The sequence below is a fragment of the Fonsecaea nubica genome (assembly GCF_001646965.1).
Source record: "Fonsecaea nubica strain CBS 269.64 chromosome Unknown Scaff107, whole genome shotgun sequence".
NCBI classification, from domain to species: domain Eukaryota; kingdom Fungi; phylum Ascomycota; class Eurotiomycetes; order Chaetothyriales; family Herpotrichiellaceae; genus Fonsecaea; species Fonsecaea nubica.
The window spans coordinates 35,748-55,148 of NW_019173780.1; the positions used below are offsets into that span (position 1 = coordinate 35,748).

Genomic DNA, 19,401 nt, shown 5'->3' on the forward strand with positions numbered 1-19,401 from the left:
ATGACCACCCATCGTGTCTTGATATACTTGTTGCGACGAGACCTCCGACTTCCAGATAATCCCGTCTTTCACGAGATACATCAACTCTCCCAGCAGGCGCAAAAGACATTCACTCACGTTCTCCCTGTATATGTTTTTGCCGCCCAGCAGGTCGAAGTCTCCGGATTTGTCACCGAGCCTAGCTCCAAGTCGCCTTTCCCCGAGGCGCGTTCAGAGGTGGGAAAGTTCTGGAGATGTGGCCCTCACAGGGCCAAATTTCTCGCCGAATCAATTTGGGACCTAAAGTCTCAGCTCGAGGGGGTGGGTAGCGGTCTGTGTATCCGCGTCGGCATCTTAGGTCAGGTGGTGGAAGACATCCTGGACCAGTTCCGTCAGGCAGACGAAGCATCTGTCTCAGCACTATGGATGACAGAGGAGGAAGGTGTGGAGGAGAAGCGGGAGGAACGGGACGTACGCAAGGCTGCTGAGAAGTTTGGGATCGGCTTCAGGTTATGGCTGGATGAGAAATACTTCATCGATGAGTATGTGTGCACAACAAGTGGGATATTGTGCGAGACTGACGTGTCATAGCCGAGATTTGCCGTTCGACAAGCCTTCTGATCTTCCAGATGTCTTCACCACCTACCGGAAGTCAGTAGAGCCGTTGAGGGAAGCGCCACGTAAAACACTACCCTCGCCGCCATCATTGCCTCCGTTGCCAACGTTAGTCCCGTTGCAGACCCCTCCATTTTCGATACCTGACACGTTCGAGAAGTTGGAATCGGCCCTGATGAAACCGCTGATGGCCAACCCTCCGCTCTCCAAGCCACCTTGTTTTCCTGCTTCAGGAGTCGCTTCTGCTCATCCTTTCCATGGGGGCAATACAGAAGGAGAAAAACGGGTAGAATTCCTGGTGAAATCGGGGCTCATGACCAGATACAAAGACACCCGCAACGGTCTGTTAGGGACGGATTTCTCTACCAAACTTTCGGCTTGGCTGGCGCTCGGGTGTATCACCGCCCGCCAAATACACTCCCAGCTTTTCGAGTTTGAGGAAGGGAGGGATGACCGATATCGGGCCGCAGAAGGATATGGGAAGGGGGAAAACCCCGGCACTGCTGCTGTACGATTTGAGCTCTTATGGCGAGACTACATGAGGCTCTCTACACGAAAATTTGGCTATCGGTTGTTTCGGTTGGAAGGGTTCCGGAATGAGCACTCTTTCGCGTGGAAGACACCTGGCAGCAAAGGCAGTGGCCCGGAAGTTGCAGAGATGCTGGATAGATTTCTGCGCGGGACAACTGGGACAACCTTTATCGATGCAAGCCAACGCGAGCTCTTCCATACGGGATACACAAGCAACCGAGCTCGACAAAACGTGGCGAGCTTTTTAGCAAAGCACCTGGGCGTGAGCTGGAAATTGGGGGCCGAGTGGTATGAATGCATGCTGACGGACTACGATGTCAGCTCCAACTGGGGCAACTGGCAATACGTGGCTGGGGTGGGGAATGACCCTCGTGGCGAAGCCAGAGTCTTCAACCCGATCAAACAAGGCTGTGATTACGATCCCCGAGGTGAGTATTGCAAGGCTTGGGTAGAAGAGCTGCGTGGTCTACAGGATGCGCAGGAAATATACCAACCGTGGAAAGTGAGCAAAGAAAGGAGGGCCGAGTTGGGACTGAATGGACTCGACATGGTTGAGCGTCCGTTGAAGAGAATCGATTTTAAGGTCGGCGGCAAAGGCAGAGGCAGTGGGAGTGGCCGGTACGGGGGGAGTAGTCGAGGAGGAGACAGGGCGCGAGGGCGGGGCAGCGCCAGTTTTGGGACGAGGGGAGGGCATCGTGGCCGGGGGAAGAGTGATGCAGGTCGAGAGCAAGGCCATCATGGAACAGATTAGCGGGCGAGGCTGGTGGACCGGAGAATGCGAGGATGTGGCCAAGGAAGACGGGCCTTTCGAATTCTCGGACTCGTGCGGAATAGCGAGATGACAGATGCTGCTGAGCGCAATCCTATGGGAATGGAGGTGGCAGCTTTCGGTCAGGATGAAAGGCGAAGTCGGATCAGCAGCAAATTGGTGTCGCCAGCGTTGATCATCATTCACCACATGCTGGTGGATGGGGATTGTTGCTGGATACTCCGAGGCTGGAATGGAAACATCAATTGGACCGTCGGGGACATTGACCAGTTGCTGGATGGTTGGAAGGAAAGAAAGCAAGCGAGCAAGGACCGGGAGATGGAACAGCCCGAATGATAGACCAGGCATCTCTTGTGTCTAGCACCCTGGGTAGAGGAGTACCGAGTAGGAATTGTTGGGTTGGAGGCAGACTCGAGGAGAGGAGAGGAGGAGGAGGATTGCTCGCTTTCTGTTCCAAACGGGGGCTTGTGGATGCCGTCGAGCCGTGTAGGGCGAGTCACCAAGGGTGAGTGATCAACCAGGGCGCCCAGCACCAGCCAGGCTGCTACCAAGTACCGAGTAGAATGGTTGGTATTTGATGCACTCGGTAGTCGGACTGGTACAAGTATAATGAATTTCAGATGTCTTTGCGATATTCATTGATTGTGCCTCGGCATCTGTTGATCGCCTGCGGTTCATCGTCCATCTCCACGAGTCCCAAGTTTACCAAGACTGCGCCAGCCTGCGCCAGCCTGCGCCGGCGTCTCCCACAACCAAACACCTTTCTAGGTAGTCCATCCTCCGTCAGTGCTCGTATACCTCGTACAAATCAAATCGATGTTGCTCCCTCCTTTCGGAGCTGAAACCTGTTCCGAGTCAAGCCCCAACATTGTGCCTTACAACCCAAAAATGCCTAACTGGACGATCGACCTTGACCTCGTTAAAAGGCCCGTTTCGGGCTCGAGCAAATTGCATTCCAGATCAAACGTCATCAGCGTCTTTACACCTGGGCCGTCGGAGGAATAATATCCCACCAGAGAGCGTGCACTGACACGCACTGACACGCATTGCCACGGGGGGTGATACATAACCAGAGTAACCTCCTCTTCCACCATCAGCCCCGACACTCAGGTCGGATTCAAGAGCTGCCGAAAGGGATGGTGTCCTCGTAATTAGCTGAGACCTCATCTCGTTCTCGGTCTCGCTTGTCACTACTTGTTTGTGCCTTGCTGACATCGGTCGGTTACAACCATCACTTCTCATTTGGCGGCCGTCCCGACACTCTCTGACACCAAACCCGAACCCTGTCTTTGCCTCCTGGACTGAGGCCACCCACCTGGAGAACTTGCTTATACGAGGGAGCTATTACGATCCCTCGAAGCTGAATAAATAACACCCTGGACGACCATCAAGTTGGAACCAGTTCCTGACCATCTTCGTTTCCGTCCTTGCGGCCCCTTCAATCGTCTTAAAACCTCCAACCATGGCGATCATGTCGATACCTCACCTTCCCATCCCCGTCCTTCTCATTGCTCTTGTTGCGGTCTATGCCCTCCATCGGATCTACTATGAGTTAACCACCGGTGCCAGGAGGCGTCGAATGATCCGGGACAATGGGTGCGAGGAGGTGGTGTGGTACCCTCATAAAGGCATCATGGGCAAACTCTATGGAGTGGACGTGATTAAGCAGATGGTCCAATCCGGCAAGGAAGGTCGGATGAACGAAGCGACTCGACTCCGAAACTTCAGCAGTGGCAGAAACACCCTCAAATTGAGGATGGCCAAAAACACTGGTACGTATCATATCCCTGAGGGGCTGTACAGGCCAGAGAAGGCCGAGCTCATTGAGTGACTAGTCATTTCCACTATCGAGCCTGAGATCATCAAGACAATCCTGTCCACCAAGTTTCAAGACTACTCCCTTGGTAAGAGAAGGAGGCAGGTCTTCCTCCCCATCTTCGGCCACGGTATCTTCGCAAACGACGGCACGGCTTGGGAGAGATCTCGTGCCATGGTACGACCCAACTTCACCCGTCAGCAGGTGGCCGACCTCGACATGTTCGAAGCCCATGTCTCCCATCTCATCGACTCCATTCCTCGCGACGGATCCACGGTCGACTTACAAGATTTGTTTTTCGGCTTGACCATTGATTCGGCGACCGAGTTCTTGTTTGGTAGATCCACAAACAGCCTGGCGCCAGGTCTGGAGACCAAGTCCGCCAACGAGTTTGTCAAGGCCTTTGTCTATGTCACGGAAGGTACGTACGTTCTCGTGGGTTTTTGGTGACAATCGTCAGCTGATGTATGCGATTTCTGGTAGCTTGTGGCAAGAATTTCCGCACGGGAGGTCTGACTGATTACATCCCGGACGCACAATGGCGGAAGAGTGTGAAGATTATTCACGATTTTGCCGACGAAATCATCCACGAGGCTATGGAGGAGCTGAAGTCCGGCAAGCAGGATCCGAACAGTCGCTACGTCTTCCTCCACGCCTTGCTCAATCAGACTCAGGATCCCTACGCCCTCCGTTCGGAATTGCTCAATATCCTGCTCGCGGGTCGTGACACCACGGCAGGCTTGCTGTCAAACACCTGGCACGTCCTATCGAACCGACCAGACATTTGGGCTAAATTGAAGGCTGAAGTGGATGAGCTTGGCGGCGAGAAGCCCGACTACAACACCATCAAGGATATGAAGTATCTGAAATGGGTGCTGAACGAGTCCCTCCGACTGATGCCGGTCGTGCCCGGCAACAGTCGTGAGGCCATCCGTGACACTATTCTGCCTCTTGGTGGAGGAGTGGATGGCAAGGCTCCCGTGCTGGTGAGAAAGGGCCAAGTGGTGGCGTATTCACCGTGGTCAAGTAAGTCCCTACGCAAAAGAGAACACTTGAAGCAGCTGCGACGATACTGACGAGTGTGGGATAGTGCACCGGCGTAAGGATTTCTACGGACCCGACGCGCTAGAGTTCAAACCAGAGCGATGGGAGTCTCTCCGACCAGGCTGGGAGTACTTGCCGTTCAATGGAGGACCACGCATCTGTGTCGGCCAACAGTACGCCTTGATGGAGGCGTCTTATGCCACCATCCGATTGATCCAGACTTTCCCACGGATCGAGAGTCGAGACGACAGGGAATGGCGCGAGTGGTTGACGGTGACGCTGGCTTCCGGTGTTGGTACCAAGGTTGCCCTCTTTGAGAAATAAAGAAATCAGAAAACAGGATGAGCATGTGGAAGGTGATGGCTACGACAAGCAGACGAGGCACATTCATGATTTAATGGCTAACATCATTGGCGATGTACTTATACCCACAACAAAATCCACCTTTCTCCTCGGGAATTCTGTCTGTACTTTTGGGGTTTCTTGGTCGGGCACGAGAGAAGCAGGAGCAGCAACAAGGAATCGAGGCCGTTTCCTCTCTATACTACTAGCTCGAGGTTCTCACGGTACCCGTATGCACAAGACTCGTCTCCTCCGATTCGTGGCTTCAAAAATCTTTTCCCCTCGACGTACTCGGGTCGAGGCGAATATGCCAGCGTTATTGAGATGGCAACCGGGATCCCAATTAAGCGGATATGTACAGGCCACGACAAGGCAGAATGATTTTGTAGAGGGAGAGAAGGGGCGAGCCCTGTTCTGTTTAGACGAGTCTGCCTTACCGGGTCTGGGTGTACATACATCCATGAACTTGTTGATCCCCTACTTCGGATTTGACTTTTTGGGTGGTTGTTTGGTGGGTAGGATTCCGACCTTGGTTTTGCATTAGTTTTTCCTTGTCATTGACGGTATGTAACAGCAGGCGTAGCGGCTGTAGCACCACAGTTCTTTGTGCCCTACAAGTGCGAGGGGGGAGGGTGAGTCCCAATAATGACCTTGTGTTGCGGGGGGGCCATTATTGGCCTCTGCGCCCTTGGGGCCTTGGAAGAGGCGGGAAAGGGGTGGGGAACGGGCCACCCCATGCGTCATTCTACCCGCGTGGAATTTTCTGTTTGGGTGGCTTTTTTAACCAGGAAGGGGAGCCTAGCAGGGCTTGGTGGCTCCCCCGGACCATTATTACTTTGGGTAGTCTTGACTACCTATGAGTATTCTCGGTACCTACAGTCCTCATACATAGGCACCTAAAGACTTCCCCATATCATTTGTCAGGTGAGCTGGGCACTCTGCCACTGCGCACCCACTGGTGCCACCTACCTACTTGGAACAAGTACTTTTAGCGACTCTCGAACCCACTTTTCGGCCTCACAGCTGACGCCTGAAGGCCCCTGTCCGACTTGAGCCACGCAGCCCACCAATAATACTACTAACTCCAATGTGTTCAAGGTCGCCTTGCCGAGTCCAAGTCCGAGGGAACATTGTCTGTAGGTACAACCACCCGTGCAGCGTGACCCGACGATCTTAATGCGCCCCAGCATCCACCACCCCAGTTCCGATATGCGTCTTTTAGCGAAGTCAGTCCATGCCATTGGGCTGCTTCTTCTCATATGGACACGCGCCCGCAGCTGAAAGTAGCGACAATTGCTGTCCATCTTCGACTCGTTCACTCTCATCGTCGTCGCAGTCTCAGTCACCGTCGCCAAACTGTTCACTCCCCCCGACGCCCTCAGTGATCACATCAAACCACTTCTTGTCAGCTCCTCTTGTCATCTCATTCGTCTCTTGCCCTGTCGTCCACCCCCAGTTCGTCTCACTCAGCTCGTTCACTGCGACTATCCATCGTGAACCCGTGCTGGTCGGTGAGATTCCCTTCAGCTTGCGACTCGACCGAGCAACATCGATCACCCCCTCAGAGTTCCACGAGCTGCGTCTTAGGCCAGTCAATCGGAGACTGCGTCGCACAGCGACCCGATTCGGTGGCGGAGAGGGCTTCACCGCCGTTGCAACGAAACTTTTTCTTCCAAATCCCAACCTTGTCCCCTCTTAATCTCGGGCGCATTTTCAAAGTCTCTGTCTCCATGGTCTCATGGCGGAGACATGACCAACTCCCGTCTTTGACTCGATAGCTTCCAATGGCCCCGACAACCATCCTGACGCGCCGCAATGAGAGCGGCACGGTTGGCACAGGAGAAGGCGACTGGCGAGCATCTGCCTCGGACGAGGACTTTATTCTGGAAGGATGGTCTGAGGGCTTCATGGTCGGCGCGCTCGTCATTATGGCATGCATTACCGTCGCAAATATGAGGAGGGGTGTTCTCTTGCACAAACTGATTTTGGTCGAGGTAAGTTTGGGTCATGGTTGTGGACTGCTCCCCCGAAAATACCTGGTATGCAAGGCTGACACAGCGAACTCGCTCGCCTATAGCAACTTGCGGCACTCTCACATGGTAAGCATGTTGGCGCGAACCCCGCGCAAGCTCCTCCAACCTTTCTTGTGACAGACAGGTTAATTCACGGCTCACAGGAACATTTTGTTTCATGGATTTCTCGGGTTACGGGTGGTATTTGTCGGCGACCGCCACCCTGTTGTACATGTCCTGGATCGTGCACAACATCGTCGCCTGGATGAAGATCAAACCTTTCTTCATGGACTCGAGAAGCATGTTCAAGCCTGAGACCGGCAAATGGGTCCGGAGGATATACCTGGGGACCTTGGCCCTGACGATTCCTTTCATCTGTTGGCAGATTTCGAACAATTTTCGCTTCTTCAACAACATCAACGACTTTTACGTCAAAGTCCGCCCTTACGAGCCGCTCATGCGAGACCCGTGGTGGGTTTTTACCTGTCTGACCCTGTTCTATGTCATCAACTCGGTGTATGGGACGGGAGTCTTTGAACTCATCAAGCGATCTCCTCGGTTTGGAATTCTCCTTTGCGCCATCTGTTTCTCCCTGATCTTCACTGCGGTGGACATTGCTGCAAGTATCCACAATTTCACCGGTAGTATTGACGGGTATGTTCCCCCTCCTCCAAGTTCCAGGCTGGTCCGTGATCCGTGCGCTGACAAAAGGCGGGACAGGATCAATCCGTGGTGGAAACTGAGTTTGGTATTCAAGTGCCTGACGGATACAATCATGCTCGACGATTTCAAGACCGAGCTGAAGCGTCTCGGCATCCGACGCATGCGCAAGGACGAATTAAGGAGGCATAGCTTTGCCCTGGTCGGCGACCCCAACGACTACAAAGAAGGAGATGATCAAATGGAATTCTCCGACGCTTTGAACACGAATCCTCTCCAATTCCAGACGATGCACACTCTGGATGGCAGTCCAAGAAGCAGCCCAATGGGCCGTTTGCGTCAAGATTCAATCACCAAGTCACCAATGAACGAGAAGGAGGCCCTTGGAAAATCGGGCAAGAAGATCTCCAAGCTGCCGACCCTGAAGAACTTCTCGTTTGCTTCCGGGCCTCGCAAGACGGTCCGCATCCAAGACCCCGAGACCGAGGGTCAAGAGCGAGACTCTCCCCCTCCTGCTCCCCCCGCTGCCGATCGCCTGGCCGATATGAGACGAAGTCTAGGTGTTATCGACTACCACGGTCGTTGAAAAGAACCCCTTACCAATGTCCGCAGCAGATGCCACCAATATCTTACGCGCTCAATGAATTCACGACGTCATGTCCTGTATCAACATTGAAATTTCCAGAGTGGGAAGACTGTGTACATAACTTCAGCCACATTGAGGTATCGACTCGGGCTCGGGCCACCATTGGTGCCTGATCTAGGGGAATCCATGTTTTCCAATGTGAAAAGCCTGATGCGAAATCTCGAACTGTGCCTTCCATATCGCCTGCTGCTTCTCTGCTGACCCAGCCTCACTTGCCAACCTGCTCAATGACTTCACTGCTTTCCGTTGGCATGTCCGATTTCGTTCTTGAGGAAGCAGCTGCTTGGTCCTCTGCCGCAGGTCTCCATATATCCCACGGCTTCGACCATGCGTCCCGTCCAATTCTCCTCCCATCTCCACCACTTCGGAGACATTGATTTGTGACATTCAGGTATTCGATATTGTGCATACTAAATCGTTTCATACTTCATTTGCAGCTTTGCTCCCTGCCACTTCCGACGCTCGCCTGCCTCTGTTGTTTTGCTCCTCTCGCCATCTGTCTTGCGTCTCGCTGCTCAGCTCACCACCAGCACATCCGGGTTTGGCTGCTCTGCTGTCGCAATGGCTACTCCTCCGAGGTTCCCGTCACTTTCTCCTGATCAGAGTCAGATCTCGAGCTACGAAGCGGACGGCATCGAGCCAAACAACACAGACACCGATGACTTTCAGCGTGGGGGCCAAGGAATGTCATCACGTCCACTTTCAGAGATTACCTTGGTAGGAGCAAGCCGTTGCTAGCATCATCATCATGCTTTCTGATCTTCGACCCACAGGTTGATAATCCGCCCCCGTTTTCTCTCAGCCAGATCGATGGAACCGACGCCCTAGAGATCGTCCGACGTCCTGTCCACTTTCGCATCGACGGAGACCACCAAGCCCGACTGCATCGAGCTCTTTTGCGGAAGAGCTTGCGACCTTGCTTGAAGACTATTGCGAAAAAGGTCTTCTTCCTAGGTTACTTTATCTCCAATGGCGCTATGATGATTCGTAAGGCTATGATGACAGCCCACAACACACGAATGCAATTCAGCGAGGCCTTGGGGTGGACGTTTCTGCATTTCATGATGCTGATCGTCTTGCTGGTGCGGTGTGTTTGGCTCGACATTCTCTCTGCTCCAATTGGTCTCTCAGGCAGTGCCAGGGTTGCTGCTGCGTGGATTGGCACCTCGCTTCTAGCAATCGGACTCGGGGGTTTGCCCATTTTCTTCATCTAGTGCGTGTTGTACGATGGCCCGATGCCTGGCTCAAGTGCCTATTAGGACATGCTGTTCTGGGGAGATGAGCAAGATTATCGTTGAGGGCTCATGTTGTGATACTTCTGGCTGTGGAACTATGGGTTGGTCAAGCAGAAGCAGACGAGGACCTGGGCCTATAATGGGCTTCAATGAAAGGTATATGAGACGTACTGTCAACGGGTCGAGAAGTGAAGGGATGTCGGTGCTCATTCGCTGTCGAACGGTATCTAGAGCAATTGTATTCGACCGTCTCCTGGCGTCTCTTGCTCGTTGGGGTGACTTGACTTGCTCTCTCGTCAGCTGTAGTTTGCTCATCAGATTTTACCTTGCCTTGATCGTTTGTTCTGCATGGACCACGCTAAGCGTATTGTCTAGATGGATGGGACGGGGCATTTGGCTGATAGGGATACGTACAGACCAACAGGACAGCAAGGCCTCGAGGCTGTACACTGTACGGTGTTCGGTGTCCGGGCTCTGGCTGGTACTCACACTAATGAATCACTCAAGGCCACCGAGAAGAATGGGCACAAGACACAACTACTAGCCAGGCACATATTGTGTCGACATGAAAAGCAATGGAACAGAAAAACTTCATGTGATGAATCTGGATTGTGTAAACTAAGCTAAAACTAGGAGATACCATGCAGCCAGCATCTGGACAAGGTCCGAGCCGTAGAATGGTTGACAATCGCCGGTAAACTCAAGCGCACCCTCATCAGAGGCATGGACGAGAATACCTGCTCGACTGTGCTTTTTTTTTGTAAATTTCCTTTTTTTTTCCCACAAAAGCAATCAATGTTGAGCTGGGAGGAGCCCGTTAAAACTAGGGCTTCGCCTTTTGTTCAGAAGCAGAGGCTTCAACTGCTGTAAGAGCTCCGAAGCACCGTTCGTATGTTTGGCCCGTATGGGTTCGGTGACTGATGCATGGCAGTCATCTGGCTGTATCGTACTCGGACAAAAGAGTGGTAAGGTGAAAGCAGGCTGATCTGCAGGGTTCCATCTCCAGAGGTCAGACCATGTCTGTCTTGGTGACTCTGAGAAGAAACTCAGATGTACCACATGGCGAAGACGATGCCGTTGACGTTGAAAAGAGGCATCAAAGGCTTGACCTCGGAGTCGGAAGGTTCAGAACTCCTGCTAGGGTTCTGTTGCTTGAAGCCTGCACCGCCTTGAGGACCAGCAGTGGCCGGAAGATCTTCATGCGCCTTTGCACGGTTGGAGGCCAAGTGAGCGTAGTAAACCGCCGGGTGGAGGGAAACCGAAGTGGTCGAGCGCATGTATTGGTAGCAGTGCTCGTATATCATGTTCTGAATGAGCTCAGGGCGGTGATTGGTCTCGTCAAGGAGAACAGAGTAATGAACAGGTCGGGAGGTTCCTTGCAAGGCGGTGTGAGAGTACAGATAAAAGTCAAACTCATTAGGAGTGGTGACATCTCTCTCAATCAGCATGCCTGGAACCGGGTTGCCCTTGTTGTCGGCGCCATCTCTGTCAGGGAAGCAACGGATGTGGTGGCGCTTGTTGGCAACGATGACGGTGACTTTACCCTCAAATTTGTGGCCATCCATGCAAGACTCGATGACCTTCTTGATACAAGGCACTTCTTGATTGAGGACATGCTCGAACTGATTCGTCGACACCCCGTCGCGTATGTAGTAGACTTGTTGAGGAGACCGGCCGTTTCCGACCTGAGACATCCACTGACTCACGAGTGGCCGCAAGATGTTGCGCCAGTTGACCTCGGAGATCATTTCGACTCGATGGCCGTTGGTCTGGCATGCCGCTGCGTACCGTCCACCAAAGCGATCGTATGACACAGTCACAGCCGCCATCGACGCCTGTTGACTGCCAGGTGATGCGTGCGAGACATCAGCCCCAATGATCATTGTCGGCACCGAGAAAGTTTTGAAACCACTGGTCGCGTGAGGTACGGCTTGAGATGTAGTGCCGCCCAACTTGGCATTGACTTTCATCAATACATTCGAGTAGTACTGAGGGTTGCCCTTGAGGACCTGTTGGATCTGCATCACCTGAGAGACCACACCGAAGCGACAGTCGCAAGACTTCTTGATACGAAGATAATGGAACGAATTGCGATCTTGAACCAAGAAAATGAGAAGCTGAGGTCGACGGTTGAACTTGTTGCCGGTGGCTTGATGCAAGGCTGCAACGGCAGCGCCAACATCTTGGTTGAGAGTTGTGACATATGGCGGCGCATTCGCAACTTGTCCCCCATGGTTTCGATAAGCGCGTGCAAAGTCAAGAACAAACTGGTCAATCTGAGCTCGATCGGGTCTGAGACGGCCGGTGAAGACGCCAACACCCCAAGAGACAAGCTCCTGCGGGTTGCGACTGAGGAAAGTCTTTGCTTTGAGGTCCCAACGGCCTCGCGTACCGACCTGCTCAGTCTTGTTGCCGAACTTGATGCCAGGAGCTGGGAGGATACGTGCATTAGTCTTGATGGGCGTCGGGGTGATGCGAAGTCCGTAATTCTTCAAGTAGTCATCACCATCCCAGTTCAACCAGCTCTTGCCTTCGTTGATGGCATTGAGTCGGACATTCGGGGGCGAGACGGCAAATTTGATCATGTTGGCAGTCTGGATCTCATCCAATTTCGCACCGTATCGTTGACCCTCAAGGATGGTGAGGAACTCCATAGGGTATTTGACACCCTTCTTGGTCATCTCTACCAGGCGGAGTCTGGGGTGATGCAAGGTGATGTTGTACTTGCGCTTGAAGTAGTGCGCCACGGATACCATCTCACCAGTGGGTGTCTTCGTGACCGGGTCTTTCCATTCAAGCATCTCCTCGTTGGCATTGTTGATATCAAACCGAAAGATCTTCCACTCCTTTGCAGGGAGTGGATTGCCCTTGTAAACAGCCTTGACCTCGACCCCCTTGAAGGCTCTCTCCAGAGTCTTGTGGAAATCGCTGGATTCTCGATGGCCATTGTTCTGATAAGGCTCCATTCTATTTGCGACATCATTGATGTCCTTGATCTCTCGCCACTTGGAGACAATGGCCGACGCCAAAGTAGTCGGTTTCCAAAAGCACGTGTTGGCGACATCGACGTTGATGATCATTTTCTTGCCTTCGGCAAGACGCATCGACTGGTAGACACCGCGCCAGACCTCGATGCCACCACCCAGATCGGCACGTTGACCTTGACGCCTAAAGAGGCTGCGACGGATCGGGATGAATTGGGGCGACGAAGACGGACTTTCTCGGAGAAGATGGTCCAAGAAAATGATGCACTCTGCGACATTCTGGTTCATCTGGATCCGGCCGTCAAGGAATTGCTGGATGAGACTGATATCAAGCGAACGAGTACGCTTGATGAGAAGACGAAAAGCATTTCTACCCTCTCGAGAAGGACGGCCTTCTTCCTGATCGAGATCCACCATGAGGCGAATTTCGTTGTAGTCACACAAGGACCACGCGAGACGATTGCCATCGAAGATGACGGGCGGCCCAGTAGCGTTCTTTCGAGCTTGTGAACCCCAGACTTTGCGGTTGATAACTCGCTTCTCCTGGCCATTGCCGACGATGACATCGTATTGGAAGACTTTCACCGTGGGATACTGTTGGACTTTGAACGCGTTGAGGTTGGCCGTAACCGCTTTCCCTGTTTGGTTGTACCCTGGACGCTTTGCATATTGGGTTGGAAGGCTGTACTGTTTGTGATAGTCAGCACGAGGCCCGACAATGTCAGGGACGAGGTGCATATAGCGCTCTAATCCTTCGGGGACGTAGGGAATTTGGAGCACTCCAGACACCAAGGAAGAGATAGAAGAGTTGCGCTGTGGCCGGGATGGGGAAGCAATTCCCGGGCCGCCATTTTGGCGAGATGGAGATGTAGGGGAGGGGCTGCTCTGCGGACGAGATGGCGATCCGGGACCAGAGCCGCTTGGCAAACGAGATGGGGAGGAGGGAGCAGGGTTACCTGCACCAGAACCAGAGCCTCTGGAAGCAGGAGGCGCCATGTTTGCAGGGAATGGAAGACGATGTGTGAGATGAGAAAAGAGAAAGTCAAGGTGTAAGGGCGAAAGGGGGTATAAATAGTCCAGGGCAAGAACTGCTCCCGATCTATGTCGTGTGAAGGGATTGTAGACTCAATGAGAAGCATCACTGCGCAAGACAATGTGGGTGAATCGCCGGAGAATGTACAATGCAGACAATAAGAGAGGCATTGAAGGGATCCGCAATGAAGATCAAACAGGAGTGGTGACACGCAGTGTACGGGGAGTAACGGGGTGAATAGCGTCGAAAGGGGGAAGTGACATTGAACGGCCGATCTGAAGAGCCCGACACTCTGCAAGGCGGTGAAATGGGGGGATGAATGTCTTTGACAAAATGAAGGGTGAGAGTGCATAGCAAGCGGGTGAAGCAGTAGTCGGTGTAGTGGAGCAAACAAAGAAAGACATTTACTTACAAGCTGATCAATGTTGTAGAACGATGCTGGAAGATCGACATTTCGCATCTGATCCGTGAATCTGGACGGTCTGTCTTGGGCTGGATCACCTCGAACGACAGGCCCTTGAGTTTGCAGAGGTGCACCGCCCGACTGACTGCTGCGACGAGGTTGAGACTGCTCTTCGGGGCCGCCTTGCGAGACACTGGGACTACCAGCACCTGACGCGACAGAGGGAGCTGTGGAGGCGGCCCCGCGACCTACAGAACCGGGACCAGACTGAGAGGCGCTTCCTCGAGAAGCAGGCCCATCAAAGCCGCCGCCAGGAACTTGGAGTCGATCGCCACGACGAGAAGAGGTCTCGGCCGGCTGCTGACCCCTAGTCGCGCGACCGGCACCTCGCTTGCGGGCTGCTCCAGACATGTTGACTCAAAGATCTCTAGGCTGTTCGTTGTGGTGTCAGTGCTTGAGCTTGCGAAGGGTACAATGAAGGTCAACCTGACTAAAATGGGGGGTGGTTGATCACAATGAGAGAAGAGAGAAACTGAGAAGATGAGGATGACAAGATAAGACTTGTTGGGTTTGTAGAGATGATGGATGAGATGGACCGACAATATGTTGGGGGAAAGGTTCCTGACTGAGGTTTTGCAGGAGGAAGTGAATGCGCGTTGTTTGTTGTGGTGTTTGTTTTATAGGTGAGGCAGAGAACAGAGGAGAAGCCGAACCACTGGGAAGATGAGAGATGAAAGGCGCAGGTACAGCTTCTTGTTTGGGACGGTGTCTCGGATTCAAGCTGACTGCTGCAGGAAGGTGCAAGAGGTGCGAGCGATGAGAAAGGAAACTGCAGTGGCTCACCTGCGCCTGATTGAGAAGTTGGTGGGTGTGAGAAACGGTGTTGACAGGCAACTGAAGCTGCCTCTCGAGAGGTATCCTGCACTTGCTCAAGAGGAGAGGAGATAGGGGAAGAAGATGAGATTAATGACGAATGAGGACGACAAGGACAGAGAAGAAGAAGCAAGATGAAGAAGAGAATGAATGAGGTGGGTTATGGAGAAAGGAGACAAGCGGTTGCAGGGAGGAGAAGAAGAAGGAGATATTTGTAGCCAAAAATCACATGTTCCTTTTCTACAAGACAACAACGCGGCCTTGTCACTTGCCAATGTCTCAGAAGCGTGAAGATGTGAGCAGAGAAGAGACCAAAGAGACCAAAGAGACCAAAGTGAACTGACTGCCTCTCAGCTTCATCTCACTCCTCTCTCTCCCAGAGCCAGCCAGCGTCATTGCAAACCTCTCGGCGGTGAGGAGTGTGAGGCTGGCAATTCCCCTCTTTCAGTTCAACCATTCGACCATTCTACATCCAACCTAGCCTCTGCGGTTGCAGCCTTCCGTACCAATGGGTCTGCATGACCTTTGCTCGTCTTCCGCGAAATCTCCCCTGTCCATTGGATCGAACTAACACACCAGACGAAACCCTGAAAGCACCTCGCCCAAACACCCTCGCCTCAGGCATCCGTCCGCTTACAGTCGAGAACGGCTCATGCAAAGCTGCCCTATCGTACGGCATGCGACCAAGAAACAGGATACGGGTTAGATGACGCAGACAAAGAGCGGGAACACCACAAGCAGGCCAAACACACAAGATATTATTTTGTTGAGATTCCAATGCTGGCTCAATCGCAGCTGACTTTTTCGATCATTGCAAGATCCCAATCAATGAACCTTTCCTGTCCGAGACTCTGTGATAGCGTGGACATTTTGCTATCTGTCCCTCATTTGGATCCCAAGGCTGCTAAAATGCTGAAAACATAAAGTGTTGGTTTTACATCATGCTCGACCTCCCACGCCAATCGTCACCCTCCAATACAGTGCCCATCTCGTATCTAAGCGTATCGGAATGGTGCTGGGATCCTTGTCAGTAACATGACTTCGAGAGTGGAGACTATAGCAGCCACTTACCTCCTCCGTACGGACCTTGTGTTACACCAGTCGGCGGTCCGAAGCCTTGTGGCGGGATAGGTACAGGTGGATGTGGCGGATACGCAGGCCAACCTGGCTGGGGTGCCGGGGCTGGAGTCTGGCTGTGTTGAGCAGGGACTGCTCCTGGCGGAGGCAAACGAACATCGCGAATAAGCTCCATGATCTTCACGGCATCGAACCTGGTGTCGACATACGTCGAAGCCCTTGGCAGGATGCTTAGAAGGTAAACAACTGCTGGCGGTAGCGGTGGAGGAGCTTGGTACTGTGGCATCCCGACAGGAGGGTTGATCTGGCGCTGCTGTTGCTGTTGCTGCTGTTGTTGATTCATGCGACGACCCGCTGCACCTTTCAAGGGCGACTCGCCACGCGCCAATTTACGTGGACCAACATCTTCAAAATCGTCTGGGAATGGCCGTTTCGGAGAATGGGTTGTGATGGCGTCAATCACCTTTTGAATGGGAGAGTTCACGACGTCCGATACCTCCACAGAGGGCATGACCACGTTTTGCAGAGGCCTCACTTGCTGTGGCGAGATGACGGGATACGTCTTCATAGTGTCAAAAGACGAGGTGTTGTACCGGCTAGAGAAGAGTTTCAGCTGAGGATCTTCGGGGAAGTGCTTCTTCATCCGCTCCTCAAGCGACTGGACCTGAGCCAATTCCCCGTACTTGGATTCGTAGTCGTGCAGGAAAGCAAACAGCGGTTTGGCCTTTGCTGTATGCTCAGCGTCGTCGTGGCCCAGAAGTCTCTTGACCGTGGTTTCAAAGACGGCTCGTGCATTCGTGACATCGTTGATGTCAAAGAGGTGTTTCACATACTGAAGCGGGAGGTAGTCGTCTTCGGGGAACAGCTTCATCCCACGGTCAAGGATCTTGGTGCCCGTGGGATCCCGGTAGCATTGCCACTCAATCCGCGCAGATTCAACGTAAAAGTCGCTCGTGAGCTTGCCTCGCTTGCGCGCCTCGCCAAAGACAGCACGGAAGCCACTAGGTCCTCGTTCTGTCGGTAGGCCTTTTCCCTGCACTCGTCGGGTCGCTCGCATCAGTGCGATCCAGACATGCGAGACCATTCGACTGAGCACGTCGGTCTGTGCTTGGGCACTCTTCTTGATCGTCTCAATTTGGCTGTCCATGGCCGCCTTCTTGGCTGCGACATTGGAAACATTGATGTCGTCGTCCCCAAGACCATCCCCTCCGTTGCCAGCAGCCGTAAGTTCCGCCTTCTGAATGTCTTGTTTCTCGCGGATCGATACCTTCTTGATCAATTCGTAGAGTGCATCCAACAGTTTGTCATATGGCTCTCTTATTTTCTTCATCCGTTCTTTGGCACCGGGATCTGCACTTTCATCATTCTGAGTCGATACCTCGATGCGGTCTGCCAGTTTGAATGCCAGCAGGGGCGACTCCGGGTTGGCCGTAATTCCTTGGTTGAGGAGCTTGGTGCCTTCGGCGTCAAGGCCGTTGCTGAAACAGAATTCCACGGCATCATACCACATCTCAGGCCAGAATTCCAAGGCCATGAGTGCTTGTTTGTATGTGAACAAAATCCGGTTCTTGTACAGAGCAGGGTCTTCGTCTTTGAGAACAAGGTTATCGTCTTTTTCCCATTCAATCCACTGCTTCCACAGACTGACTTGATGCATATACTCGGCATGACCCTCAAACCCAGGTGCGGGTGGCAGTTGCGGTCTCGAGGTCCTTTTCAGCTCCTTGGTCAAATTCTGCAGCTGGGTGAAGGCCGTCCTGGCGGTCATGTAGACGGGAGACTTCTCTTGAAGATATTTCCGACCCTAGAGAGATTTTAGCAGAGTTCCTGAGCCATGGGGGTGCCATTTCAACGAACGTTGATCTTGTTCAGCCCTGTCTCAAACGCATCATATTCTTTCCAGAGGGGCATGGTTGCTGCGGTAGGAACAGCAATTGCTTTTTGGTATGCCTCTCGCAAAGCGTCGACTTTTGCCCCATCTTGCCAACCACTGCCCCCAACGATTCCCGGGCCAGTCTTGAGGAAGTTAATATAGTCCTGCCATAATTGGCCCGAGTCCTTGTCCATTCCGATAGTCTTGAGTGCAAAGGTGAAGGAATCGTTGATGATGGTGTACGAGCGAGTGATATCGCCAGTTTGCATGCTGTTCCGTCGGCGGATATAGTTGATGTACAGAGTCCAGAGTTGCACATCAAGCACATCAAGCAACGATCGGTTGAAGAGGGTTTCCATCGCCCGCATTCGATCTTGCTCCTCTTCCCACTTCACATATGCACACCATTGTTCGGCCTGGAATCCATTAGTGCACGGCAAACCAATACGAAAGAGAACAAGCACGTACGGCCAGGGGAAAGACTTTGAGATATTGCTCGTACACTCGACGGACATCTTCTTGCTTGTTTCGACTCTTCAATTCGTCGATTAGTTCAAGATATGCATCAATGTCACCACGAGGGTCATCCTTGATGCGATCTTCCAGAATACCAACCACATCATGAGCTAGTCGAGACTTGGGTAAGCCTGGAGCAACAGAGGCATTCACATGCGAGCGGGGTGGAGAGTTCTGAGTCGGAACATCAGGAGCTGAGTGAGAAGGTGTGGCAGTGGCAGCACGCACATCAACACTGGCACCAGAAGGAAGAGTAGTGGAAGAAGAAAGGTCAGCGTCAGCAGGACTACCAGTGGCCTGGACAGGAACAGGAGTGATTCCATTTTCTTGTTCTGGTGACTGGGAAGCTCTATTAAGGGGATTGGAGTTTTGATTTGCAAGGGGAGGAACAGGTGTCGAGACGTCGAAGTCTAGCCCGACGGACGGATCGTAGACATCAACCTCATCCTTTCCGTCTTGTGTCCCTTCCTCATCTTCAGGATCATCATCAACTTCAAAACCACCCACAATGCGGGGTTTGGACTGCGCAGGCGCGGGTGTAGAAGACTGAGTCATGGCCGGGGTGGCGGATTGAGAAGAGAGCTGGCTGACAGGTTTGGTGGGGAGAGGATGAAGAGCGGATTGAGTTGGAGATAATATTGGATCACGCTGATTATCGACAGGACTCTGCTCTGAGGGAGCGAAGGGTTGCGATAACTGTGCAGCACTTGCGCCTGGCTGGTCGGAGGCAGCCGCAGTACCGTTGAAGTATGATGACAGCGCCGTCTCAGACGATGGTGACGGCGATCCTGTAGCTGAATTTGCCATAACGCCCCGCCTACTCTCTGTGGTCGGTAAAGAAAGTGAGATCGAAGAAGGGAAGCTGCTCTAGAGCCGTCAACATACATTGTCTGCTAGGCACGCGAGGAGTAAACTCACCTTTTGCGCAACAACAACTAGAAGAGCCTTTTGAAAGCGGACATCATCCTTGTTGTCGACTCGGATAGTTGGCAG

General features: G+C 52.9%; 6 protein-coding genes across 6 annotated transcripts; 4 read left to right on the plus strand and 2 right to left on the minus strand.

The window, feature by feature from the left end:
* AYO20_10270 (hypothetical protein) lies at window positions 1-2,230 on the plus strand (the record flags this gene model as incomplete). Its single annotated transcript, XM_022648528.1, has 4 exons — window positions 1-521; window positions 571-1,553; window positions 1,629-1,743; window positions 1,960-2,230. The coding sequence occupies 4 exons, from the start codon at window positions 1-3 to the stop codon at window positions 2,228-2,230; spliced, it is 1,890 nt and encodes a 629-aa protein (XP_022495482.1).
* A 1,126-nt stretch (window positions 2,231-3,356) lies between these two features.
* On the plus strand, window positions 3,357-5,078 carry AYO20_10271 (hypothetical protein; the record flags this gene model as incomplete). Its single annotated transcript, XM_022648529.1, has 4 exons — window positions 3,357-3,666; window positions 3,730-4,131; window positions 4,194-4,736; window positions 4,801-5,078. The coding sequence occupies 4 exons, from the start codon at window positions 3,357-3,359 to the stop codon at window positions 5,076-5,078; spliced, it is 1,533 nt and encodes a 510-aa protein (XP_022495483.1).
* A 1,802-nt stretch (window positions 5,079-6,880) lies between these two features.
* AYO20_10272 (hypothetical protein) lies at window positions 6,881-8,354 on the plus strand (the record flags this gene model as incomplete). The annotated part of the gene is made up of 4 exons (XM_022648530.1): window positions 6,881-7,090; window positions 7,145-7,195; window positions 7,254-7,762; window positions 7,829-8,354. The coding sequence occupies 4 exons, from the start codon at window positions 6,881-6,883 to the stop codon at window positions 8,352-8,354; spliced, it is 1,296 nt and encodes a 431-aa protein (XP_022495484.1).
* A 621-nt stretch (window positions 8,355-8,975) lies between these two features.
* Window positions 8,976-9,628, plus strand: AYO20_10273 (hypothetical protein; the record flags this gene model as incomplete). Its single annotated transcript, XM_022648531.1, has 2 exons — window positions 8,976-9,131; window positions 9,188-9,628. The coding sequence occupies 2 exons, from the start codon at window positions 8,976-8,978 to the stop codon at window positions 9,626-9,628; spliced, it is 597 nt and encodes a 198-aa protein (XP_022495485.1).
* Window positions 9,629-10,695: 1,067 nt separating this feature from the next.
* AYO20_10274 (hypothetical protein) lies at window positions 10,696-14,480 on the minus strand (the record flags this gene model as incomplete). Its single annotated transcript, XM_022648532.1, has 2 exons — window positions 10,696-13,320; window positions 14,079-14,480. 2 exons carry the CDS (start codon window positions 14,478-14,480, stop codon window positions 10,696-10,698), a joined length of 3,027 nt encoding a protein of 1,008 aa, XP_022495486.1.
* Window positions 14,481-15,937: 1,457 nt separating this feature from the next.
* AYO20_10275 (hypothetical protein) lies at window positions 15,938-19,215 on the minus strand (the record flags this gene model as incomplete). The annotated part of the gene is made up of 4 exons (XM_022648533.1): window positions 15,938-15,957; window positions 16,014-17,823; window positions 17,877-18,308; window positions 18,361-19,215. 4 exons carry the CDS (start codon window positions 19,213-19,215, stop codon window positions 15,938-15,940), a joined length of 3,117 nt encoding a protein of 1,038 aa, XP_022495487.1.
* Window positions 19,216-19,401: the final 186 nt, after the last annotated feature.